Here is a 17,420-nt window from a genome sequence, read left to right as displayed (position 1 = left end):
GGCACCGATCGCACCGCCCTAGAGCCGGCCATGGGTATTGCTGTCTACCACAACATGCAACATGCAGATCACAGATATGTATTCTAAGTCGATAGCTCAGAGGGTTACTGTTTTTGGCGCAGAAAACCTTTTGTTGCTTGCAGTTCAGAAAATACAACCCCTTCTTATATAGCACAGTGAGCTATGAACAGGCATCAAAGAGCTGCCTGCAAACTGCAAGGAATAGGTTCAGAACCGTATTAATTATTTTCTCTATCTTTCAACATTCTAAGGTTGGTAAAACGGTTTCTTTGGGTAGTAAAAGAAATCATGCGAGTAAAGATAACCCAAGCCACTGTGTTAAATGCGGCCCTATCTCTAAATTACTATGACTTTTACCAATGCGTATGAATCATTGACCTACCACGAGCGATGCGCAGGACTCTCATTATTCGGATGATGGTGGGGTTAATGGGTAAAGATGCATTGACTTCAATCTCTTCCAATGTGATTCCCATGATCGACAGCAGCACAATGGCCAGGTCCAGCTGGTTCCACCTGAAAGCATCAAGCAGGAGCTTGTCAACTTACGAAAGTACTAGAGAAGACTTTTACTTTACTTCTAAAAAGTACATCTGGCATGAATGTTCATCTAGCTGCACTGTTTCTAAACTATGAAGAGTATATATTGCATTTCATCACAAAGACATTGATGGTTTTTTTCCCTGGTATAGTCTCTGCCAGATCAAAGGAAATAATGCTGGAAGACATATATTCATAAATTCGAAGTCATTATATTTGACCATTTAGTCTATACCTCCAATCTGTTTCAGTGTTTTTTGGCAAAATCAGTAATATACATCTTTCAAGTATGACATTTCTTATTACAGTTATTCATGTAACAAAACTACGTAATCTACTGTGGTACTGCAGTCATATTAAGTGAACCAAGTCACTTTCCAGCAACTATCGCTTTTTTAGAGAACAACATTTTACATTCTGGGACTTGTAGTTATGTTACAGCATTAAAGTATTGGCTAGAAATTCCAGCAAGGAGAGTGCTACTGGATGAACACTAGGACTGGGTGAAGCACAGTCAATTCAGAATCACAATGTTGTGCGGCAACTGGCAAAGCAAATTAATGCTGCTATGACCAATCCAGACATGGGACACAAATTATCTCCAGACCGTTTGTTTGGGGAGCAGGGATTTGAAATTGTCCTAAAGGAGCAAATAGGGTTTGGAGACACCCAGTATATTGTTGATGTGTATGACAGACTTAGCTCTATGAGTGGTAGAGAAATGCAGAGTCTGCAATGCTTTTCATTCATGGCACAAATACACACCAAAGTCTGGATACATCTTACAAAAATACCTGTTCAGAGCACCCAATATACATACATTGAAAGGAGTACCAGGTCACAAACGTGCTGCTGTGAACACATATATTTGCCTTTGTGCCAAGGAGTATCAGAGAAAGATCTAGGTTGCCAAGGATTCAGTTGTAGGAAATAGTCGCTGAATAGCAGGAGAGCACCATCCTGTGTACTAACTGTGCGAGGGATGGTCACAACTGTATTAGGAATTGCCACAAATTGCCAGGGATGTGCTCTATAATGCAAGAATGCTCTAATATACTATTGGTTGCGGCAACTTGTCACCATCATGCCAAGCCACCCAGAGTACACCACAAATGATATCCCTTATGCCAGAGACACTGTTTTGCCATGATAGACACCATCATGCTGATGACACAAACAGTTTTCCAAGAATGGCCAGCATTATGCCTGTAATGGACCAAATAAGGCCAAGGATGGTTCACAGGCCATAAGAACTGCCCTTAAATGTTCTCCACACCTAGAGGTGTCCCCCTGTTAGTTGGCACTGTGAAGCACAACAACCGCAGTTCTCGATAGCTGGGCAGCAGCCCCAGAAATACAATTTTACTGTGACACCTGCTGAACATCATCTCCACGGCTGTATTTTGCATGGCATGGTGTCTCAGTTGGTGCACCTCACCAGGGATCACCAGCTGGTGGTCTGAAGTGTGTATCACTTAACAATCAGATCTTCTTACCCCTGGCATGCTGGGACTCATAGTTCTCACTGTAACTGACAAGCCTGCTCCCATCTGCCTGCATGCAACGACAATCGGACCATTCTTCTTTTTTTAAAGTATGTGCTTCAATCCTGACGGATGAATACATGAAGCATAGCGGAGGTGCACAGTTATATCTTGGTGATGCACGTCATCAGCAGATTACTTTACCTTTATCACATATACCATTACAATAGCAGAGGTAAGTCTAAACCTAGAATTAGCAATACTGTTATATGTAAAATATGTTGGAACACCGTTTGCTTTTCCAACAGAGTCAGAAGGGCACATGGTACCAACCTGGAGCTGTTTGTAAATATTTAAAGAATCCTGGTATTCCAGAGAAACACTTGTATTTGAATTATTCAGAAGATTTATAGGGACTTTGCTGTGAGGACATTAGAGAAGCACTACACACTCTTTTACCAAACCCATTATGCTTATGCCTCTAGTTACATAAGTTTGACCCAGGCCCGGCCATATAAATAGATTTTTGTCTGGGGAGTTAGATGCAGAGGGAGTCAAAATCCTTTCACCGAAGGAAAACATTTGTTTCCAGTTTAATTGCAATATTTCTAGGGTAGCTGTTTCTCAAAGAACACGCAAAAATATCCAAAAGCTCCTCTTAAAGATGCATATTTGCCTCCCAATAGCATAGAAGACTTCCAATAGCAGCCTACACTGAGCTGTCATTGAGTTAAAATCCATTGTAGCTGGTGGGTGTGGGGGGGGGGGGGCAGTGTGGAGGGGTGGTCAGAGCAGTTCTTCATTAGAAGCAGTTATTGACGTACAAGGTAAGTCCTACAGAACTCTATGATGGAATGTGGAGGGGTTACGTGCAAAAGCTACCTCCCCAGAATGGACGGCATTTCTTTCAGATTCTCTGCCGCAGCCTGTTCATATTAACGGTGATAGAACGTTTCCTGTTCCAGCTGTACCTCCTAAAACCGGTAGAGCTAAGGGTGGTCTATGTCTTTAGATTTCTAACTATTTGCCATTTTCCAACATTTCCACTGTGACGACCATCTTATGTTTTAAAATTAGTGTCATCGAAATGTCGTCTTACTATCAGTTTCTGCTCATAAACAATGCTCTGCTTAGCGACTTATTGATCATCCTTGGGCAGCTGGATCGAGACTTGGAGTCCAACTTTAGAAATATTATGAAGAAAGTTGCTATACATTGGGGTGGCGATTTTAACACTTATTTGTGCCTGATAGGGCCGGATTCTTGTCTACCCAATTATCTACAAGAACCCTTTCAGGTCGCCAGGATCTTTTTACTTGCCAAATAGCGTAGAGGGAATAAACACAATTATCAACAGATAACTACCGCAAGTTGACATCATTAAAGGACTAAGGACTCAAGATCTAAAATTTCCGAGATTTTATTATGAGCAAAAACATCTGAACATAAAGGCACCTTAATACAAGGCACAAAAGATAAATGGGCACTAACACAAAAGCTAGCCTACGGAGAATTCTCATTCGACTAAAGATGAAAAGTATTACAGATTCTAAAAGCATCAAATAGAAAATCGAAATACTGATGTTAATACTGGGAATCATCAGTCAAAACCTTTCTGTCCCTACTCTATTCTAAAGTGGCATCCCTACTTAGCATTCCCTCCCATGCAAGAGAATCACGGAAAAGGTGTCAGAAGTGAAACTCCCTAAGAAGTCTTCACTTAGTGAGAGCTCGATCTTCGATGCTCCTTCTAGCTTCCCGCCTAATCCTCATCTGCTCAACCCACGGGGCACTGTCCCTAATACAAAACCCCAATAATTCAGAACACGCCCTTTGACACCCCTCTTCAGCCAGGTCTTCCTCCGGTAAATTTCCATCCAAAGCTGTCCATCTTCCATCGTCCGTTAACTTGTCCTTGGGTCCCAGGCACCTTCCATACTAAGAGTTACAGTTGCACATTCCAATGCTCTCCCCTGTTGGCTCCACACCGTATCTCAACTCCTAAAACAAAGACTTATTCTCACTAACGAGCTAAATGTCCTTGCAACAGAAACATGGGAACGAAAAGAAAAACTCTTCGCATCTTGAAGTTTTACACTTCGCTGCAACTCAAACCTTAACCAAGAAAATCCTGCAGGCCTACAACATGGCTAAAATAAGAAATAAACAGGCCTTCTCTTCTACATACGCGGTTAGGCCTTACAAAAATTAAACACACTACGGAATCACATTCTAGGCATTAATTTAACATTAACATCATGTGAATAAGCAACCTACAATTTTAATTCTAACTTGACACGCATTTTCTCTATTACAGTATTTTGTGAAACTAATCAGCTACGTTGTAATGAATACATTCACAATAACTTGCAACGTTAAACTTCACAAAACGTTATTACATTCTAACACTTCTATGTTACATGATTATATCAAATACATTTCTATGACGCTTCTAGGTATACATCGATTATATGCGGGTGCCGACTAACAGTGAATATGATGCACCCCTACAAATCTCAGAATCACATGGCGCTCTATCATGCCCTTTACCTTCCAACAATGTCTGTGGCATGACACAATTGTGATCAGTCACGTTTTATTCATGATGGCTATATTGCTAAACTAAATGAACTTTTGTTTAAATATGAACATGTGTAAAGACTCGGGAGCGACCCCACTGCCCAAGAGACAGGGTACCTCAAGTACGTGAGAAAAATATATTCTCTTGGTTATCTATAAAGACCACCTTTTTTCCCAAATCAACACTATCATATCATACATACATCAATCACTATTATTCCTAACCAGAGGTAATGGCACCCCAATATTTATCCTGACTCAAGCTTCAGTGTGAACCTCAACAAACAACCACATATGACTAAATGATAAAAACTGAAATTATATAAAATATGCACAATTTATTAAAAATTACATGATCACATAGACAATAATTAACAGAATCATACAATCCTAATGATGAAATACATAAAAAGTGTGTGTTAAAAATTAAAAGAAGGCCTATAGAGCTAAAACATTGCGTGAAATCATCACATTCATCGAAGAAAGGTTATTTCCAGTAAGAACCAATATATAAAAATCATCAGTCTATTATTTCATAATGGATTTCGACATGAGACAGGTGCGGGTGTGGTCCGAACCCATGGTAGTCGAAACAGAACACATACGTGGGTGGCCATTACCCTTCAGGGACCACCTACACCCCACAAAGGAGACCCACACTGCCATAGAGACACATGTAGATGCACATTCCCAGTACAGAGCCACGCCCAGGGGCACGCACATATCAGTCACACACCCACGTTGGCTCTGCGTACGATGGCACAGTCCACTTCCCTTACGAATTGAGTGGGTGACGAAAAAGCTACATGTCCAAGCTCTAACCCGCTGCCTGCGGTGACATGTCTGCGTACGCTGTACACAGCAGAATGTAATGTCATAGGACCCAGGGCCCTCATGCATACAACAAGACCACAGGGATACACGCAGATATTATGTTGAACTGGCTACGGGCACGTGCGCCTGGCCCCTTTATTGGCAAGGCCACATGTACAGTGATGCCTGTGCTGGATGTGTGTAGGGTGGGTGCAAGCCAGCACTCAGGGAGTTGTTGTTGCTGTTAACAAATACAACAGTGAACACACTGAATACAGAAACAGACAACACCAGCATTACAGGGACAACTGGAGAGCATCATGGAGGTAGCCTGAGCAAGTCCAGAGGGCACACAATGAGCAAACAGAAGTGTCCGTGAGTTGCAGTGCGCTGAGTCTGGGGCACCAGAGCTGAGTGTGCTCATGTGAAGAGAATGTCTAGGATTCTGTCCCTTCGGGAATACATGATGCAGCTGCAGTGGGGGTGGGGGGGGGGGGGCGTGTGGGGGTCGCACCTGCATCATCTTCCTCATCGTCTTCCCAGGTCTCCCAGACCGCCTGAGGTGACATTGCTGAGTGAACTCACCACAGAACATAACCAAGACAGTAATGGACGATGATTCGTGGTGCACTGAGTCAGTGGCACCTGGAGTGCTGAGCAGGGGATGAGACAGAAGATGGCATCCACGACATGTGGAAGCAACTCCGTCAGTCTGCCAGTACGACCATTTCGACACAGGCATTTTGTGGTTGGAGTCGGTCCTGGCGGTGGTGGCATATGCCCCCTGCGGTGATGCGACGTCCAGGCCGGTCAGTACTCAATTTGATGTGTGAGCCCTGGTGGGCTGCAGTTGAGGCTGGAGGCTGTAGACAGCGCAGGGCCATAGACACATGGCGTTGATGACCCCAAGGCCATCGCTTCAGAGGCCATCCAATATCTCAGAAAAAGGGGTCCCGGACCTGACCAGCACAGAGTTAGTGGCTCCGGATGAACTGCGGCCGGCACAGGCACCCAGCCACGGGACGGTGACTTGCGGTGCAGTCAGATGGGCCATGTGACCTGAATGGGTCCTCATCAATGTCCGAGGTGTATGTTGCGGGGGTCAGTGGAAGGTGTCCTCCAGGGCATGATGCAGAGGGTGGAAGCTGTCCGGAAGCAGCAAATGGAGGAGTGGAATGCCACGGCCTCATTTTCGCCACAAAGTCAGTATCACTGCCATGATGGCGACGACAACTCCAAGTCCATGGACTCAGTCGCCACCAAAGTCCAACCAGAAAGTGTTCCTAGGTCTCGGGGAATAGACATAGTGGCACTGGGGCTGAAAGAGGATGGAGTCTGCGTTGAGGCCTGTACAATGACATCAAGTCAGCCATAAATTAATCAAGGCTGAATTAAAAATTGTATGTGACCTATACGACCGCAGTGTAGGTCGGGGGCAGCGGTCAGCAAGGGCCCAAAGCCATGTGTCGTTGTCTTGCGATGCACAGAGTTAGTGACACCAGGGCAGTTGTTAGTAGTGTTCGATCACCTCCGTAACGATGATCCTTTTTTTCCTCCTGCCTGAACCGCATCTTCCTCTTACGCCTCTCCTTGTGTGCAATGATTCTTACTCTGCCTTTGAATGATCGATGTTCAGTTCCAATTCTGTGGCCTACTCAAGCGCAGCATAGGCCGGGAGCAGTAGTCCGCCTGGGCCCACAGCCATGTGTCGTTGGGATGCTATGCACATAGTTGCTGCCACCTGATCGAATGGAGTACAGTGAAGTTGAATCTTCATTATTGTGCGTACACGGACAATGTATGATCAAGACTCAGTTCCAAATGTGTGACCTACTTGTCCGTAGTGTAGGCCGAAGGCAGTGGTCAGCAGGGGACAACAGACATGCACAGAGTTGGTGGCACCACATCAAAGGGAGTACACTGATATAAAATATGCAATGAAAATATGTACTCTGCCATCGTGTAATCAAGACTTAGTTCCAAATGTGTGACCTACTTGACCATGGTGTAGGCCGGAGGCGGCAGTAGAGTACGTCAACGAGAAAGGACTAAAGCGGGCCTGTGTCGTGGAGGCCGTGATGGTCTGAGGAGGCTGCCAAGGTCACGGGCCTCGGGCATGGAGTTTGCCCCGGCACGTGGTGGGCCCTCCTGGACACATGCCTGTGTCGGCAGGTGATCAGTGTGGCCTGGCTGTGCAGGGGCGTTCCTGTTGGGTTCGGGGTTCAGCGGGCCGGGGTACAGCAGGCGCACAGGATCGCAGGCAACTCCGCTCACGAGGATGGCGTCGGTCTCATGGTGGGGTGAGAGGCGCCACCCTGGCAGAGACGTTGGGCTTTCTGGAAGAGGACCACGCCCAGGGCTACGTGCTTTTTAGTCACACCCCTGCGCTGGCCTGCCGTACGCCAGGCCATCCCACTCCGCTCACGCTTACGGGGGGACGTAACAGGCAACATTTCCATGAACTACCCCATTGGCTGGGGTGACATGGTTGCGTCCACTGTCCACTACACTCCATACACCAGAGGTGTATGTCGCCATGAATATGGGTGTGTTCTGCATACTGCAGTCTGTCCAGCAGATCTCCGCCACTCTTGGCATTGTGTACCTTCCCAATCATGGTTCTCCTTCATCTTTCACACATGCCTGGTTGCCACCTCTCCCCACATTCGGCTAGTGTGTGGCTGAGGTGCCATGCCGTTGATGGCCCATGTTCACGGCTTGCCCAAGTTACCATTGTAAGTTGTTTCTTTCGTGTCTGGTGGGTGGGCATGTTGTTTTGCATGTTGGGTGTGATTTTGTGACGTGTGCATTGCCAGAGTTGTGAGTTGCATGGTTGTGGAGCTGAGGTGAGTGGGGTGTTCATTTGGAACTTGCCAAGGGGCTGTGCATTTCCCTTGGTGCCATCCTGGGAACGCTGGTTGATGATGGACTGTCGGAGGATGAAGGAATCATGCACATTGGCTGGGTATTTGGAGGCGACATTGGTGGAGGTTCCACGGTGTTCGGATGTTGCCTGCACATTGATGTGAGACGTGTGCTTTCTGTTGCGGTGATTGTGTGCTGTGTCACCAGGGAGAACAGGTAGGATAGGACATGTGTGCTGTGGATTGCCCCCAACATGTGCGTGCCTCCAGCTATGGCGTATGGTCCTTGGTCTCCAGCGGATCCTGCTCATTGTGTTGGACGTATAGGGACTGGGGTACCAGGCTGATGGTGATGTCCAGGACAGGTGTGAGGGACTCGGATGTGGCTGGCTGTGAGACTCCTCTGACTCTGGCAGGTGTCGGTTGGAGGTACCAGAGGCCAACAGGTGCAGCACAGCCAGCAGCTTTGTGTGGGGTGGGATGTTGGTTGTCCGCTGTGTTGGTGCCGTCGGCCTGTTGGGCGATGATGGTCAGGATGCACAGGATGGTTGTCCTTTTGAGTCTGTAGTGGGCAATGGCATTGTCGGGTGTTGGGTCTGTGAGGCTGGTGGATTTCCTGGGGGACCGCTGTCTTTGTCTGCGCTGCCTCTGTGGTGGTCTGGGGGGGGTTCCGGGTGGGGGTTGGGGTCCTGGGGTGGTGGCGGTTGGGGTCCTGGGGTGGTGGCAGTGGGTGTTGTGGCCCTCTTGGGTGTCCGGGCCACATGACCAGTGGCTCCATGGCATCTGTTGCCCTTCCGATGTAGCTCTGGGCTGGGCTCCCTTTTGTGGTGCAGGCTGTCATCCGACTTTGCACCAGATCTGAGCAGGTGTTAGTTTCCGGGTGCTAACGTGCCTTATCACCTGTTTTGTGTTCTTATCGCTGATTTGGCTGGTCGTTAAGAATGTTGAGGTGTGGTGTTGTCACAGCGATAGTTGCTGGGGTCATCTGTGGTGATGTTTTTTGCGGCTGCTATCGCGGATAAACTGGTGTTGTAGGCTGTTAATACCAGCTTGTGATTGGGGCGATAAGTTTATCGCAACTTTGGCTGCGATAAAGTGCCGTTAACTCTGCGATAGATCCTTGTGAATATGCCTCTTAGTGCGCGGACAAAGACTCACATCAGTGCCTCTTCAGCAGTTATCGGTTTCATCCCTTGCATACCGCCAAGCAGGACCTGGGAGATGGATACAACACTCAGCCATCAGCAATTGCAACCAGTGTTCCCACCATCTATCTGAAATATCTCTTCCCAGTGCTAGGCTCCAACAGTCTCTCCACCTGGCATGTTCCGTCACTAGTCTGTCCCGCAGGGCTGAGTATAAGTGTGTGATGGCCCCATTGGTATTTGCCACCATCAAAACTGCCTTCAAAGGAGCCCTTGTGGGATGCTGTTCAAGATCAGACCCCCACGTCTTACGCATCACCGCTTGCAGAGCCAAGTACAGCAAAAAATGCTCAGGTCCCAATTTGTGATCAAGTGCCAATACATCAAAGGCACAGAAACCATCTTCAGTCACCATATTTGCCCAAAGTCGGATACCTGCCTTCTCCCAATTTCGGACTCAGTGTGTGGGCCGTAAACCAGCACACTCCAGTATGGCCCAGATTGCAATACTGGGCACGTAGGGCATATGCCATTGTCTGTCCCCTATGTACCGTTTCCAAACATATAGAGCCATCCTCAGTAACACACTATCCGTATATCGAGCAGGTGCAGTGTCAAAAAATAGATGTAGTAATGGCTTTCCCGATATCTCAACCAGAATGTCAGCGTGTTCCAAGAGTGGTTCCCCTGCAAGCCACTTCATTGGCAACTGTAATTGCGCTGTGGCATAATACGATTCATAGTCAGAGGCCCCGATGGGAGCAAAACGTTTGGTGAGAGCTACTCGACTTCTGCCATCTCCCCAAATCAATTCTGTCAGCACCTTCCTTGGATCTCGGAAGAAAGCCTTGCGAGTACTCAACGGTAGGACTGCAAATAAAAATGAAGGCGTGGCAAGACCAACATCTTGGCAATGGCAATTCTGCCCATTGGGGATAATGGCAGCTAGTTCCAAAATGGAAGGGGGTGGCAAATCAATGCTACGGTTTTCCCTAAGTTTCCCTCCAGTAAATCACGTAGATCCTAAATATTTAATAGAATCACACTGCCAGTTCAGCTCTGTGCGCGGCAGTGCGCTGCAATGGTTCTCAGGAATTGGGATTTAACGGAAACAGGTAAGATTTATCCCAATCAACCCAAATGCCCAACAGGCCTCCAAATGCCATTAGGAGAGCCATGACTTTGGGTATCACCATGGGGTTGGCCCTCAAGCAGAATAGAGCATTGTCTGCCTGAAGAGATATTATCTCTGGGCAGCCAAATACCACAAGACCCCATTGTGGTGCATAATCACGGAGAATACATGCCAGGGGTTTGTTAGCTTCCGGCCCTCTTGGACCCCGATCCCACGGACGAGACTCAACCTCAATGGGCCACATCTTTTTTTTGCCTTTCAGCCTCCAGTGTCTTGGGATTTACAATGCATTGGAGACGATCCGGAGATGCAATACCACAGGCCCTTTAAGGGTCAAGAAGACGGATAGGCAGGACACACCCCATGGAGGTAGGGTTACAGCAAGTCAGAAAGAGAAAAGGGACCGTAAGGCAAGGATAGTGTCAGCGAGCACCCGGAGGAGGAAGTTTGCTGAGCCACACGGGAAGAGACACTGAGGCAAGTCCGAAAGCACAGCAGGACCGAAGAGGAACAAGAAACCCCGAGAGGCAGTGGCCAGCCCTGCGTGGGAGAGCCAGGAGGCCACCGATACCACGAAGCACCCCGCCACGTTCCTGGAGGAACATGGCTTGCACAGGTACGTACAAGGTTCCTGGGAGCCGGGAGGTGGGCGGGAGTAACATCCCCGGGAGGGAAGGAAAGAACCGCGTAGACCTCCCCCCTCTTGGAGAATGCGCGAGTGTTGTTTTATTTTCTGCCTCACTTCTTCCAACCCCATGGTGGAGGTCTCCTGACTCAGTACATCCTGTAGCCTGTTCTGAATGGGTGCTACCTCCCTCACTCCCCCTCCCGTGTTTGATTATATTCAGTGTACTGCACTGATGTATTCTCTTTTTTTTCTTCTTTTTTTGGTACTGCCCAGTGTTGACAAGCCACAAGGTAGCGATGGCCATGGACTATGAGAGAAGACGTTAAGGAGAAGACTCTAATTCCCCTGAAGAGATCGCATAGACTCTTGTTGTTATTTGTTTACCGAATCACTTGTTAATAAACTCACTTTACTCAGCCATACGTGTCACGTGGATACCTGCCCTCATGACAGGGTTCCATTGCCAAGGCAAACAATAGTGGAGAGAGGTTGGGCCATGTTGTGTACCTCTAGCCACCGGGAAGGAGTCAGCCATCATGTATCCCGTACAGACCCTGGCAGTTAGATTAGTGTATAGCAGTATCACCCAACGCATGAAGGGAGAGCCAAAACCATATGTGTCAGGACTGCCATCAGATATAGCCACACCAAGTTGTCATACTCCTTCTTTATTTCAAGTGAGGTGGCCCAACCCTCCGTCCCAGTGAGTTCCCACCCAGTCCATGATGTGAACCAACCATCGTAGATTAACAAAAGTATTGCTTACGGATATAAATCATTTTTGATTAGAGTGCACTAAAGAGGGAACCACTGTTACCAGGAGGTTGGCCAGGATTTTCCCAAGAACCTTATAGTCTAGGTTTAAGAGTGACAGGTGTCAATAGGAAGTCACATTAAGGGGGTCCTGTCCCGGTTTAGGAAGGACCATGATCACTGCCTCCCATATAGAGGTGGGCAGGGTCCCAGTTGTCCTAGCACATTCGTACATCCTAAGAAGACAGGGGGCTAGTGAGCATAAAATTCGATCGGGAGCCCATCAGTACCCGGGACCTTTCCTTGGGCTACCTGGGGGCCTTCTGCAATTCCTCTAGTGTGAGTGGGCAATCCAATTCCTGGCATTGAAGGGGGTCAACCGAGGGGGTTTTCACTCACGCTAAGTATGTAGCAAGAGCATAAGGGGTTACCACCAAGCTCACTTTAAAGGCCAAGGAAATAAATTGTAAATTCATCATTTATATCTTCCTACGTGGCCAATATCCACCCTGATCGCTCTTGGATCACAGTGATCAAGTGTCTAGGTGATTCCCAGCGTAGTAACCATGCTAGCAACCGGCCCACCTTATCATCATTTTCGTGCTGTTGTTGTGTGCATATTTTAAAGTCAAAATTGGAAAGTCTGCTGAGTTCCTGTCTGTAGTCTTTACGTAATTCTGCTAAGGCAGAGAATTGATTAAAATCCACTCGATAGGCTCGTTCCAGTTCTTGCAAGTGGCTCTCCATTGCTAACACCTCATCATTCATCCTCTTATGTGTCCCATATGCCGTTTTCATGAACAGGCCATGCAGCACGACCTTGAAAGTATCCTAATCGACTCATGCATTCAAAGCTGTCCCCTCTTCTCACGAAAATAGGTGTCATTGGCTCACCAATCTGAGAGCAAGCAGCAGGTAGGAATCCTACCGGTAGGCCTGGCCCTTTGCAAGGAAACCAATAAGGCATTGTGATCGGACAGGGTCCTACCCAGAAATTCTGCCCTGTGCGCTGCGTTATCATGTTTTGCGGGACAAAGACCATATCTCGTCTGGAGTGAAGATTGTGTACTATCAAATAATGGGAATATTCCTTATTTGTAGGATATAGTGCACACCAGAGTTTCTTGAATGTCAGTAGCCCACATGGTCAAATGTTGGGAAACGGAGCAAGGATGTGGACAAGGTGTGGCGGAGTAGACCTGTCCATCACTAGATCAAGCACCCCATTCAAGTCCCCACACCACAATGCGTGCGTTGTTGGGTCCATACTAAAACAGGTGTTAGAGTTGTGTTGAACGTTGATTGTCTTGCAGTGGGGTCATAGATCTCCATAAGCGTTAAGGGAACGCCATTCACTAGCCCTCCCACCACAATGGAGGCCCTCAGGGTTGACCTGAGTATGGAATATCATGAAGGGTACTCCCGGGGGCAACCAAATGAGTGCACCCCTTGCATAACTGGAATAGGTGGTACCATAGACCTCTACACGGCATCGTCTACACAGTTTTGTGAGTTCGAGAGCTGTAAGGTGTGTCTCCTGGAGAAAGGCAAAGTGAGCCCTGCGTCTCCTTAAATAGGCATAAATCTGGTGGCGTATAGGGTAGGAACCCATCCTCTCACATTCCATGTGAGGAACTTATATTCCGGTATGGCCATAGTAAAACTGAAGTGGGAATCTGTAAATTGCTCCCAGGGATGGAGTCGTTCTGAGTCATTTAGTGTCCAGTACCACACACACACACATCTAGTCGCCAACACTGTGATAAACTCCCCATCCCAGGCCATTGCACAACAGTGCAGCAACAGGCCACAAATTCCACAAAGCATGTAAAACAAAAGTGGGAAGAGTCCAGAAGATCGTAGGGGACAATACGTGGGAACCATGAAATATTGTTGCTAAGGCGTCATGCAGCATGTCCAGTAGTGCCTACCCCTATTAAGCTGTTGTCCCCTCCGTCGCCCCCACAATGATAAACCTCCCACCCGAAGGCAGACCAACAATGTCATACAAATTTTCGGAAAAGGATGTGAGTGCAGGAGGATCAACCAATTAGATCATCAGTCATCAGTGTGACTACAGGCCCCCTTGTAGAGTATGCGGTAGATCATCTGGTAGAGAGCCGCCCCTGGACAATGAGTTTGTAGCATCCAAAGTACCAGCACTTGTCTCCAAACCAGGGGACACCGTCTGATGGAGCGCACCCACCATCTGCGCCCTCTACCGTGCAGCATGACCCCAGGAAGGGCGTGTTTGGTATTTGAGCAGTGGCGATTTCGCAGAAAGCGCCAATGTTCCACAGCGTCTCGGAGTTCAGTTGGTGGGTATTCCGCCTGGATTTCAACCAGACCCAGGCCTCTTGGGCAGTCTGGAAGAGGAACACTTCACCCTCTGCCACAATGCGGAGTTTAGCTTGAAAAATCAATGAATATTTGAGTCCCAGTTGTCGAAGCTTGAGTTCCACCACATTGAAGGAGGTCCTCCTTTTTTAGACTTCAGTTGTGTATTCTAGGAATATATTCACAGAGTGGTTCTCCTCTTGCCGTGGGCCTTTAGTGCATGCAATTTGTAGGATGTTTTCTCTGTCCAGATAATTGAAGAGTCGTGTCACCACCGGTCGTGGAGGCCCCCCAGGTGGCGGTAGGCGGGTCAGGACCCAGTGAACCTATTCAATGGAGAAGAAAGCAGATGTCTTGTCTCCCAAGACTTTGTCAGCCCCTGCTCTAGGTACAGGTCCATGCTCGGGCCATCAACCAGCTCGGGGAGGCCCACCACTCGCATGTTGTAAGGTCTGGACCTTCCTTCTGCGTCCTCAGCCCGTCGTTTCAAGAGTTCCACTTCTCGTTGTAGAGCAGTTAGAGTAGCCTGTGTTTCAGATACAAGTGGTTACATTTCCTATATAACAACATCTTGTGCAGATACCCTACTCTTCAGCTTGTTGTGTTCCTCGCGCATATGGCCCATGTCTATGATCAAGGTGTCCAGTTTAGGTTCCAGCAACACATGTAAGTTTTGTACAGCCATCAAAGTGCAGCAAATTGGTATGGGTGTCAGGTGGCACACTGTCAGCGTTGGGGGGCACCCCCACCGGGGGTCCCCCCAGTGCAGGTGGAGCAGGAGTCTGCTGGGCACCACCCCGGCTTAGAACCTTTAGGTCACACCATCATGATTGGGAGTACGCAGGTGGGTGCCACAAATTGGTCTATGTGCGCCGCAGCAACAGGACAGAGTTCTCAAGGGCAACCCACCCCTGATTCAGCTTATCCTAGGGCCACGGTCAGCTGTCAATATGAGCTTTCGTTGTATAGATCCTTTGTCGCAATGGGCATGCAGCAACCACGTGGAGTATGAAGGGATTGTAAGCTGGGTGTCGCTCACCTAGCTTAAATGAGGCCTGTTGTAAAAGAGTTACAAGGTAGGTCTCGAGGATTCCAGGAGGATATGTAGGTCGCCAGGAGTTGTGCATATATTGTAGAGTGCAACTGTGTTGCTGCTATTTGTGGGCCCCCTTCTCTGCGCTTTCCCCTTTGTCTTTTCTTTTTTTTGGTTCCTCTTTGTTTTTAATTTTAACCCTTTGTTTCTTTACTACTGGTCTGTTCCTCCGGTGCTCATAATGATCCCGGTGTGGCTCACCGTGAGGAAGGTGGGGCAGAAGGAAGGAGCTGGGCCACACCTCCTCATCTGGAACATTCCTGAAGCGTGCAGGGGGGGGGCTGGTATTCCAGGAAGGGAGCCGCCCGCCTCCCGCCAACAATCCTGCTTCCTGGCCTCATGACTGCTCTGGGAGACAAGTTGGTACACCAGAGGTCCACCTTCCCCGAAACTGCATCCCTCCAGCGTTAACCACAGCGGGGAGCCTTCGATGGGCCGCAGATTCCTCAGCAGCACGTCCTCCACAGCCAGTCAGACGCAGGCTGTTCCGGCAGCTTTCAGGCTCCTGCTCTGCCCGCGCAGTCCTGTCGGCGTCCCTTGCTCTCCCTGGCGGGCCCCAGGTGAGTCACCAGCCTAGACGGATGCCGTAAGAGCGCAGCTGGATGCAGGACACCAGCTATCGACACAGGATTCTATTGGCGCTGGACAGAGCACGCGATTATGTGGCTGCTCCTGTCACCACATTGGCCACCCCTCCCCTCAAGCTTCCCTAGTGTTAATGTCTGGGCTGAGATTTTAATTAAATGGCCTTGAGATAACATCTTGAATATGAGCACTTTGCATGCCATCTTTATTTGTACATTTTACAAGGAATTGTGTAAGAGCTTAATAGCACCCATCCTGAGAGAATTCAAATTTAAACAATGGTTACTTTTTTTGTTTTTTACAAGAGATAAGTTGAGATGGATGGTTTTGAAAGACTGTTATATATTCCGATGCCAATCTACACTGAACTTCCCTTAGTAATGGACAATAGGAAACAGAATGTCTTTGTCAGTGTATAATTATGAAATATACAGTCCAATAAACAAAGGCATTACAAAGATACATAGAAGTACAACTTCACATACTTTTAAATAAAATTCACAAATGGACTGGTGTAGATCTAGGCCTGTGCTGATCCTGTCTGTTATGTGTGAAGTTCTGTGCCAAGAGTGGATAAAAAGCTGTACACAGGAGCCCAGGTTAACTAATACTTGACACAGCACAGTGCAGCAACCAAAGTTTCTGTGAGCCTTGCACCAAAGGAAAGAGAGAATGAATGGCCCACATCTACTAAGATATGGTGCATTTTTTCTCTCCCCAGTGCTGGCTCACTTTTGGTTTGCCATGTGCCAACGCACTTCACTAAAGCATAGGGGGTGTACTGGAAAGGGACCGTTTCAGTAGCAAAACTATCCTTTTTCCACTTTGTATTTGTGCTGCTTAATGTAACACAAAGTTGGAAAAATAAGGAGAAATGAAAATATTTCTCCTCATTATGCCTGCCTGAAAGAGGCATAAGGTTTTGGTGGAAATAGGCATTGACATAACCAATAGGTCTTGCCTTTCGGACCTTTTGACTTTGCCGAAGTTCAACAGCATCAGCAAAAAGGTTGTTGCTGATGGTGAAACACATTGGCAAAGCAAAAGAAAATGAAAATGTAATTTTAAGGAGGGCTACAGCAGAAAATTGCACCAACTTGGCCCTCTGAATAAAAGGAAATAAAAAAATAGAGGACAGGGATGGGTAGGGGGACAAACTAAGGAGCTGCGGGAGAGCAACAGAATACAAATGAGCAACATGGTGTGGAGTAATGGTAAATAGGGTAAGCAACAGAAGAACTGGGGGTGAGAGGCAAAATGAAAAAACAAGCAAAAACGCTGAGTGGGACACGAAGGGGTGGGTAAGGAAACACTGAGAGCCTGGGGCAGGATTCAGAGAGGGGAAGCCAACCACAGAGGAGCAGATGACAACACTAGCTCTCCAATTCAGTACCAAAGGCAAAGGAGCATGTAGTACCTGGAACGTAAGAAGTGAAAGGATA

At 47.7% G+C, this 17,420-nt stretch overlaps 1 protein-coding gene across 9 annotated transcripts in view; it reads right to left on the bottom strand.

Annotated features, from left to right (window-relative positions):
• The window catches only part of CACNA1G (calcium voltage-gated channel subunit alpha1 G), an 807,943-nt gene that overhangs the window by 154,683 nt on the left and 635,840 nt on the right, over positions 1 to 17,420 (bottom strand). For all 9 annotated transcript variants that reach the window (XM_085617142.1, XM_085617143.1, XM_085617140.1 and 6 more), the window contains one exon: positions 404 to 537. In XM_085617142.1, the coding sequence (XP_085473268.1) occupies positions 404 to 537 (134 nt within the window). The remainder of the gene's footprint in view (positions 1 to 403; positions 538 to 17,420) is intronic.

Source organism: Triturus cristatus, chromosome 7 (genome assembly GCF_964204655.1).
Source record: "Triturus cristatus chromosome 7, aTriCri1.1, whole genome shotgun sequence".
Lineage (NCBI taxonomy): Eukaryota > Metazoa > Chordata > Amphibia > Caudata > Salamandridae > Triturus > Triturus cristatus.
Note: the sequence above shows the minus strand (reverse complement) of the source record. Positions and strands in the feature narration are given on the sequence as shown.